Source organism: Ursus maritimus, unplaced genomic scaffold (assembly GCF_017311325.1).
Source record: "Ursus maritimus isolate PB19 unplaced genomic scaffold, ASM1731132v1 scaffold_17, whole genome shotgun sequence".
NCBI classification, from domain to species: domain Eukaryota; kingdom Metazoa; phylum Chordata; class Mammalia; order Carnivora; family Ursidae; genus Ursus; species Ursus maritimus.
In genome coordinates, this window is record NW_024424119.1 from 52897341 (window position 1) to 52906364 (window position 9024).

Consider the following 9024-nt stretch of genomic DNA (forward strand, 5'->3'; position numbering starts at 1 on the left):
GAGAATGGGACTTCTGAGCTGATCCCCACAGGGCGAGGAGGAATTTGGCAGACAAACAGGAGGGAAGCGCTTTGTAGGCAGAGACAGCAGCCCGTACAAAGTCCTTGAGGTCAGAAACAAGTCTTAGAATAAAGTGGATCTTAAGCTGAAAAGATATTCAGAATTGTCTTGCCCACGTGGCCCCCGAAACTCTGCTTGCACACTTTTAGCGGTGGGGAGCTCATCCCCTACCCAGGCTACTGGTCCCCTCCTCAGATGGCTCTGACTGTCAGAAGGCTGTTTATCCTGAGCTGACCTCTGCCTTCCTCCGGCTTCCAGTCTGTTCACTTGTGGTTCAAACGAGGGCAGGTCTAGCCCGCACCCTCCCTGCCCGGCCAGGCCTCCAAGAGCTAGACGAGGGGTGGGCTTTTGAGCGCCTCTCTCTGCCTGCCCCATCCTCCACGGGGAGTGCTGGCCTCTGCCCGCTGACCTCCTGCCCTCTCACCCTCCAGGTCATCCGGAAGGGCTGGCTGACCATCAGCAATATTGGCATCATGAAGGGGGGCTCCAAGGAGTACTGGTTTGTGCTGACCGCAGAGAATCTGTCCTGGTACAAGGATGACGAGGTGAGTAAAGGGCCAGTGGTCATCAAGGGGTTTGGCTGGTCGCCAGAGTCAGGCTCAGACACTACCGAGGGCTTGGAATAGACGGGGCCACCCAGTGAACGGGGCTTTTTTTAAAGCCCATCAAGACCCTTGGGTGGAAGTGGGCTGCAAGGATCAGAGGCAGGCAATCCTGGGAGCTCATCCAGGCTGGACAGAGAAGGTGGCTTTGCAGGAGCGGGGAGCCTGGGGTCGAGCGCCCTGGAGAGGGTGGGCAGGGGTGCTGGGCGCCCCTCCCTGACCCCGCCAGCCCTGTGGCCTTCCTGTTTTCCTGCTCCAGGGTGTGCCGCCTCCCCCGTGGCCCCCACAGGCCTATGACACACACATATCCCGCTGCCAGACACCCTGTTAACCCCTGCACCTCGGTCCCCCAGCCCCCAGCGGTGCAAGGGAGGTGCCCCAGGTGCCTCCAGGCCTAGGGGCCGGAGTGATGGGGCCCGGGCGGAGGCTCCACACGAACCCCGCCCTGCCCACAGGGGCACGCAGAACCCCTGCCACCTCCCTCCCTTGCTGCCGGTCTCCTTTAAGAATGAGTCTGTTTGGCTTCCACATCTGGATTCCAGAGGTGACCAGAGAGAATAGGGAGGGCTTGGGGTGGGGGGGACTTGTGGTAATGAACTCCAGCTGGCCACAGAGTGGGGGAGGGGACCTTCTTCCTGAGGAAGCTTTGGAGGAGAGGGCGCTCTCAGTGGGGAAGTGGGGCTGGGGTGGGGGCTGTGATTTTGGTCTCTGAGCTCCCTCCTAGATCCCTGCCCCCTCCCAGTCGCCCTGGGCAAGGCCCCCCCTCCCCCTCTTGGGCTGGGCCCTCTATCGTCACTGGCTCACTGGCGGGGGCGCCAAGCCATCTGGACCTCATTACCCCAACCCTGGCCTCTCCCCGAGCATGGGGCCCCTGGAAGGGACGGAGTGTGAGGTGGCGTGACGCGGGGGTGGGGGGGGTCGCTTCCTGCTCTGTGGCTCAGTCAGGCTGCCTAGACCCCTCATGGGCTGGGTGTGCTGACTGCCGGCCCCAGGACTCCTGGTGCTCTTATGCTGGGGGTTCTTATATGTTGGGCCGGGGACAGTGCGACCTGGGGCTGAGGGCTATGCTGCAGGGGCATGTGTCCAAGAGGGGCCCCCATCCTCTTGTGGCGGGGTCTTTTTGGGCTTTGTGCATATATTTGAGTTGGGGCATTGGGGGGGGGCGTGGTGGGGGTGGGCAGTGAGTGCCGGGAGGCGGGGTGTGTGAGGCTGATGACTGTGGGGGGGGGCATTGGAGGAGAGTGTTTGGGGTATAAGCATCTAGGTGTGGTTGGGGGAGACTGTGTGTGCCTGAGGTAGGACTCTCAGGCGCGTGTGTCTGTGCTCGGTGTGCAAGTGAAGGTGTGTGTATGTGGCAGATGGGCTTGAGGAGGGAGTGTGCAAGTGGAACGTCTGAGAACGTGTATGTGCTCAGGATGGAAGGCTGGGAGAGAGCCGGTGTTCCATCGTGCGGGTGCGTGAGTGTGCACACGTGCGTGCCCCTGAGATGTGCCAGTGTGCTGGGGCATGAGTATGTGATTTGAGTTTGGGTGTGGGAATGTGTGTGCCTGAGTTTTGGGGGTGTGCGTGTCGAGTTGCTGAGTGTGTGTGTGTGTGTGTGTGTGTCTGTGATGTGAGTGGATTTTTGCACTAGACCAGCTTGCGGACATGGAGGTGGTCTGGGCTGCAGGGAGGATGATCTGTCCCCCTCTCTCCCCAGCCGCCAGCCCTCTGGTCTTTGGGACTTGGGTGGCCCTCTGGGCAGACAGGCGGCTGCCCATATCCCCAGTCCTCATTGTTCCCCCCCATCTTCTCAGGCTTCCTCCGCCGCCCGTCAGCACCCCCATCCCATCTCACAGCAGGGTGCCCCCCTTCCCTCTGCACCTCCTCCCAGCACCCCCTGTGCCTCCCCCGCCCCAGTCCCCTGCCCCGTCTCCGGGTTCCGGTTCTGGGATGGCGGGTGGGGGTCGGTCCAGCTCTCCAGCAGCGGCGCCGAGGGTCTAACCCAGCCCAGCCTAACCAATGTGCAGACTACTGTACAATTTGGGAGTCCTGAACAGATAGTCTAAACACTGGGTAGACGGAGTGGAGGTGTCCTCTGGTCCATCCAGGCAGCAGTGTCTGTCCGTCGGGTGGGAGCTTCCGCCTCATGTCCTGGAGATCCAAGGCCCCCAGCCCCAGCCCAGCCAGCCCGTGGTCCCCTCTCTGCTCCCGACTCCCCTTCTGCCTCCTTTGACGTGGCAGGGGTGAGCGGGAGCTGTGGCTGGGAAGGAGGGGCCTGGGGAGGGGGCCGGCCAGCAGGAAGGGAGGGGTGGGGGGAGGAGGCCGCTCCTACCTAGAGTCCAACCCCAGAGCGCAGGGCGGGTGGTGGCGGGGCCTCCCTCGAACGCTTCCAGATGTTCCCTGGCCGCGTGTGCAACTTCCTCCTCTCCTCCCCCAGCGGCCCTCTGGGGCTCCCGGCCACCCGCCTGGCATAAAGAAGGCTTTATGTAGCCCGTCGGGCCAGGCGGGTGTGGGGGGCAGAAGGAGGTGGGCAGGATGGCGCCAGGACTGGGGAGCAGGGTCCTCCTCAACCCAGCCCCCCCCACCCCGCCCCCAAGCCGACCTGGGATCCTGGATCAGGCTCCTGCCCGAGCCTGAGTCCCTGAGATCCACACAGACATCCCCAGCCACAGCATGGGTTTGTGGTGTGGGCACCTGGGGCACCAGCGGCAGAAACCCTTGTCCTCCCAGAGCCCCATCCCGGAGTACCTCCTCTGAAGACCCCTGCGCCTCCTCGAACATAGCAGCCTACAGACCAATGTCGGCCCACAGCAGACATACACAGGTGTGCACATAGGTCTGGCACCCATGTGCCCATCCACAGATACACATGACTCCCCCCAGACGACTACAGATGAACCAGACGTGTTCACCCCGTGCAACAAACTGTATGCGTGTAAGCGTGCGTGCCCACGGTGTGCCCCCCAGGCACGCCCCATGCAAACACAGGTATTTACAGTTGTCACACACGCCTATGAGAGCGTGCACACAGCCGCCGTGACGCACACACGCTCCCACGGACCCATGGCCACGCTGGGCACCTCCTTGGGCACACACACGTGCACACACATCTATGCTACACAGACACGTGGGCACGCACACATTATGGTCACAGGGTACGTGCTGCAGCTGGCATGTGTGTGCACAAGCACACCACTACACACGTGTTGCACACACAGACGTACCATCTCCAGGCTGGTGCCGTGCGCCTGATTGCTAACACATGGGCGGCTGGGAGGGACGGATGGCGGCGTGGGCTGAGCCAGCCCTTTGAAGCTGCTGGGGCTGGTGGCCCCCCTTCTCTGGCTCTATAGTCAGGAAATGAAGTCAGCAGCTTAGCCAAAGCAGGTCCTGTTGGCCAGGCCGGGGGGCGAGAGAGGCTTGAGTGCGGGGTCCCTGGCTGGGCTGGCCTGGATGGTATCCAGGGCTTGCTTGCGGTGGGACTGGGAGCCACTCTTGGTCTTGCCACCCGGCGCTCTTGGGCTCTGGTACAAGCACACAGAGGTGGTGGGAATGGCTTGAATGCCATTGGGAACCAGAGGCGCCCGGCAGGCTCAGGGCTCCATGGCCGGGCTTTCTTCAGACAGCACGCGGGTGCCCCGAAGCTCAGGGCCACCCTGGGGCCCCCCAGCCCCAGGACCCCTGCCCCGCCCCACCACATGGAACACTGCTAGGTTGTGAGGCATAGCGGGGAGCAGTGCTGACCCCGCCCATCGCTCCCACCTCTATCCACAGGAGAAGGAGAAGAAATACATGCTCTCCGTGGACAACCTGAAGCTACGGGACGTGGAGAAAGGTTTCATGTCAAGCAAGCACATCTTTGCGCTCTTTAACACTGAGCAGAGGTGGGTCCCCAGACTGCAAGCCCCAAACCACCCTCACTGAGCAGAAAGGGGAGGGACCTGTCCCAAGCCCCCCAGCAAGTCATTCCTTTGACAAATATTTAGTCAGGCTCTTGGTGAGTGCCTGCTCCGCGTAAGACACTCTGCCAGCCACAGGGGACAGAGAAGAGCCCGTCAGGCCCGATCCCCTTCTCGTTGCTCAGTGTCCATGGGGTTGGTGATGGTACCAGGCCTCTCACCTCCCAAGCCAGGGCTGACTCCTGTGGGCTTCCCCTGACTCAAGATGAAGCGTCAGTAGAGCTGCCATCATGGGGGTCCCAGAAAGCCAGGGAGGGATCCAATGGAGGCTGCATGGTCGGGGATGCCCCTCTTATGAGGGCTCATTCCACCCCCCTTTTTTTTAGTCCCTTTCTTTCTTTTTTTTTTTTTTTTAAAGATTTTATTTATTTATTTATGCGAGAGATGGGTGGGGGAGGGAGAAGCAGGCTCTCCGCAGTGCGGGGAGTCCAATGTGGGACTCGATCCCAGGACCCTGGGATCATAACCTGAGCGGAAGGCAGATGCTTAACCAACACGAGCCACCCAGGCGTCCCAGGAGTTGTTTTATTAACCCATCTTCCAGGCGAGGAAACTGAAGCTTGGCAGGGGAGGGGACTTGCTCAGGGCAGGACAGCTGGGAAATGAGAAAGCCAGGCCGGGCCCCCGGGCATGATACCCCCGATCTGTGCGTGCCCTTACCCGCCTGCGTGAATGGGCGTCACCCTTCTCGCCTCACCGCCGGGCTGTCTTGCAGGAATGTCTACAAGGATTACCGGCAGCTGGAACTGGCCTGCGAGACGCAGGAGGAGGTGGACAGCTGGAAGGCCTCCTTCCTCAGGGCTGGCGTCTATCCTGAGCGTGTCGGGGTGAGAGGCAGGGCAGGGAGGGGGCAAGCGACTTCCAATAGAGGGCCCTGGGTCACCATCTTCAGTGATGCCAAGTCATGTCACATTTTCGAGCCCTGTGCGGCTCAGAAATAGCATGGATCCTCCCCCTGCCTGCGCTGGGGTGGGGTCAGAGTTAAGCCTCCTCCTGTCCTCCAAAGCCGGTTTCTCGTGACCCTCGTCTGCCACAGATGGCATTTCCGGCCCCTTCATATCATGGTAGCTTTTTGTAGCTACCTCCCCTTTCCTTCTCTCTTTCACTGTGGCAATGTCTGGAGTTGCCTTAGAATTGGGGTAGAGTGCCCTGGGTTCACGCGCCTTTTCCTTTCTGTGTGTGTCTGCTTCGGCTGTGCTTGCTGGTGGCGGCGGTGGCGGTGGTGGTGGCCATGCTGGTGTCGTGACCTCTATGGCTTTGGTGTGGGCCTTCCAGGACAAGGAGAAAGTGAGTGTGGCCCTCCCTCGCCTTCGGCCAGGTGTCTCCAGCCTGGCAGCCCCTCTGGCCAGGTCTTTAGCATCAGGAAGGGACCTTGGAAGGTCTTTCCTAATTGATGGACTGGGAAACTGAGGCAAATTCTAGGCACTAGACAGAGAGCCGGGATAAGGCTGAATGAGGGTCTGGGGTCCTAAGAGGCACTGGGGTGGGCAGAGCGCAGATACAGAGCGTTTGGGGGAGCCCGCGTCCGTTCTCTGTATGGCAGTGTTCCAGGCACCCGTGGAGGGGCCGAGACCCTGGGGGTGCCCAGAACCTGGCTGTGAGGGCCCAGCCACCCTGATGCCCTCTATTCTCAATGGCAGGCCAGCGAGACTGAGGAGAACGGCTCAGACAGCTTCATGCACTCCATGGACCCGCAGCTAGAGCGGCAGGTGGAGACCATCCGGAACCTGGTGGACTCATACATGGCCATTGTGAACAAGACCGTGCGGGACCTCATGCCGAAGACCATCATGCACCTCATGATCAACAATGTGGGTACAGCCCTTCGTGGGTGCAGGGAGGCAGCGGCCAGGTTGGCCTGGGGCAGGCACAGGCCAGTCCCTTGGGATCAGGGCTAGCGAGGCAGGTGTAGGTCCACACCAGAGCTGTCCAAAAGAAATATAATGTGAGCTTTGTATATTACATCGCGGTCACATACCCAAGTTGTTCCGAACATGCTTAAACATTACCCAAAAGGAACTAAGAATCACACCTTTTGAGAACTCCCAGACCACGTGTTGAAATGCACACCCCACAGAACCCCCACCACCCGTGGCTCAATGAAACAGCACGGCCCCCAGAGGATTAGAACTGTGTTTGAATTCTGGCTGTGCCACAGATTCTGTTTGACTTTCAGAACACTACCCTCTCTGAGCCTCTGTTTCCCCATATGTAAAAATATGGATAATAATAGAGTCGAGGAGGAAAGGAGTATAAAGCGCAGAACAACACAGTGCCTGGCACATGGCAGGTGCTCACCACGTATCTGAATGACGCATAAGTGAGACACAGGCCTGCGGCGTAGAAACCTCAGAACCCCTCCACCAGTACCCCAGAACCTGGGCCAGGTAGCACCTGCGGAGTATAAGGAGCACATTAACCCACTGCCTACACGCAGAGACTCACATTGCACCCAATCGAGGAACGCATTTACACCTGTTACTCAAGGGCTCAGAAAATTTTCAACTGTCATCTACCTTATTTTGGTCCCGTGGAGCATGCAAGTCCTCGGAAAGGGTGTAACTAACGACCCCATTTTATAGATGGGGAAACTGAGGCTGAAACAGAGCCGAGTAACTAGGGGTCCTGGTTGCATGATAGGCCCTGGGTGCCTTCCCATATCTATGACCTTGGACAGGTCACTTTTCCTCTCTGGACCATCTGAGAAAAGGACAAGGATGGGGGCGGGGAAGCGGGGGAGATCTCCGAGTTCAGGCGGTGGCAAAGCCAGGACACCCCTCCCCCCCAGCTCCCAGTCCAGCGTACAGTCCCGCGGGGCGGTCAGAGTGGTACAGGCGTCAGGTCCCAGCCCGTCCTTCTGTTTGCGCGCCCACAGACGAAGGAATTCATCTTCTCGGAGCTGCTGGCCAACCTGTACTCGTGCGGGGACCAGAACACGCTGATGGAGGAGTCGGCGGAGCAGGCGCAGCGGCGAGACGAGATGCTGCGCATGTACCACGCGCTGAAGGAGGCGCTCAGCATCATCGGCGACATCAACACGACCACTGTCAGCACGCCCATGCCCCCGCCCGTGGACGACTCCTGGCTGCAGGTGCAGAGCGTACCGGCCGGACGCAGGTACCAGGGCCGGCCCCCACGGCCCCAAAGCCCCCCAGCCCGGGGCCCGCGGGAGGAGGGCCGGGACCGGGCAGTGGCGCGCCCGCGTCACCGGAACGGCTCCCACCTGGAGCAGGGGGCGGGGCTTTAGAAATGGGCGGTGCTTATTGCGGGGCGGGGCTTGCCGTGGAGCGCTGGCTGCGGGGCTGGGTGGAGCTGGAACTTTGGAGCCACCGGAGGCGGGGCTTAAACTCCGGGAACAAGTAGGGCGCGGCGGGGTGGGGCTTCCGCGCATGGGCGTGACCGGCGCTGGGCTGGGGCGGGGCCTCAGGGTGGGGCGGAGCTGCTCATCTCTCCCCTCCGTATCTTCCGCGCCCTGTCGCCCGCAGGTCACCCACGTCCAGCCCCACGCCGCAGCGCCGAGCCCCCGCCGTGCCCCCAGCCCGGCCCGGGTCGCGGGGCCCTGCTCCTGGGCCTCCGCCTGCTGGGTCCGCCCTGGGGGGGGCGCCCCCCGTGCCCTCCAGGCCGGGGGCTTCCCCTGACCCCTTCGGCCCTCCCCCCCAGGTGCCCTCGCGCCCCAACCGCGCCCCACCCGGGGTCCCCAGGTGAGTAGGGGCGGAATACGGTGGGAGAGGCCACCGGGCGGGCGTAGCCAGGAGGGAGGTGTGGCCAGAGCCGGCCCTCTCCATCCAGGGCGCTCGGACCGTGGGTGCCGGAGCCACCGGACGTGTGGCTGAGGGCTGGCGGAGCCTGCCCCCCAGGGAGCGCTGAGTCCCGGAGGTGGTCCTTTCTGGGGAGGGGGCCGTGGGACCCATCCCACCTGCCCCCTTCTTCCCAGCACTTGCATGGCGCTTCCCTCCCTTTTCACTTCTCTCTCCCACACATTGCATTCCTCCTCCTTTCTCCTCGCTCTCCTCCGTTTTCCATTCAGCCCTCAACTTCTCTCTCCCAGCCACTAGTGACCTACCTCAGGTCTGGGGATCTCTAAACCCAGATCCCCTCCAGATGTGGAGTTTTTCACTACACTCAGGGCTACTCTGAGTCCTGACTCTTTGAGCTGTCCCAGGGGTTGTCTGGCCTCTGGCCCACAGGAACAGAGGCCAGGCTGTGACTGATCAGCAAGGTGTGTGATGTGTGTGTGGGCGTGCACACGAGTGTGAGTGTAAGAATGGCATCCAGGCATGGGCTAGGACACGGAGCAGCTGGGAAAGGGGACTGGGAACCATGGGACAGTCTAATGGCTTTCTTCTTTGGCCCTGTCTCTGGCCCTGCCTGGCCTGGGCCAACGTGGTGGGTGTTGGGGCAGGAAAGGGTGAAGGCTGCCC

At 61.5% G+C, this 9024-nt stretch overlaps 1 protein-coding gene across 2 annotated transcripts in view; it reads left to right on the top strand.

Annotated features, from left to right (window-relative positions):
• Window positions 1-9024, top strand: part of DNM1 (dynamin 1) — a 49606-nt gene that overhangs the window by 32115 nt on the left and 8467 nt on the right. The window contains exons 16-22 of one of the 2 annotated variants that reach the window (XM_040631975.1): window positions 492-605; window positions 4419-4528; window positions 5319-5430; window positions 5879-5890; window positions 6244-6414; window positions 7479-7720; window positions 8089-8304. In XM_040631975.1, coding sequence (XP_040487909.1) covers window positions 492-605; window positions 4419-4528; window positions 5319-5430; window positions 5879-5890; window positions 6244-6414; window positions 7479-7720; window positions 8089-8304 — 977 coding nt within the window. Of the gene's footprint in view, window positions 1-491; window positions 606-4418; window positions 4529-5318; window positions 5431-5878; window positions 5891-6243; window positions 6415-7478; window positions 7721-8088; window positions 8305-9024 lie in introns of those variants that run through there. The other variant, XM_040631974.1, reaches the window with a different exon arrangement.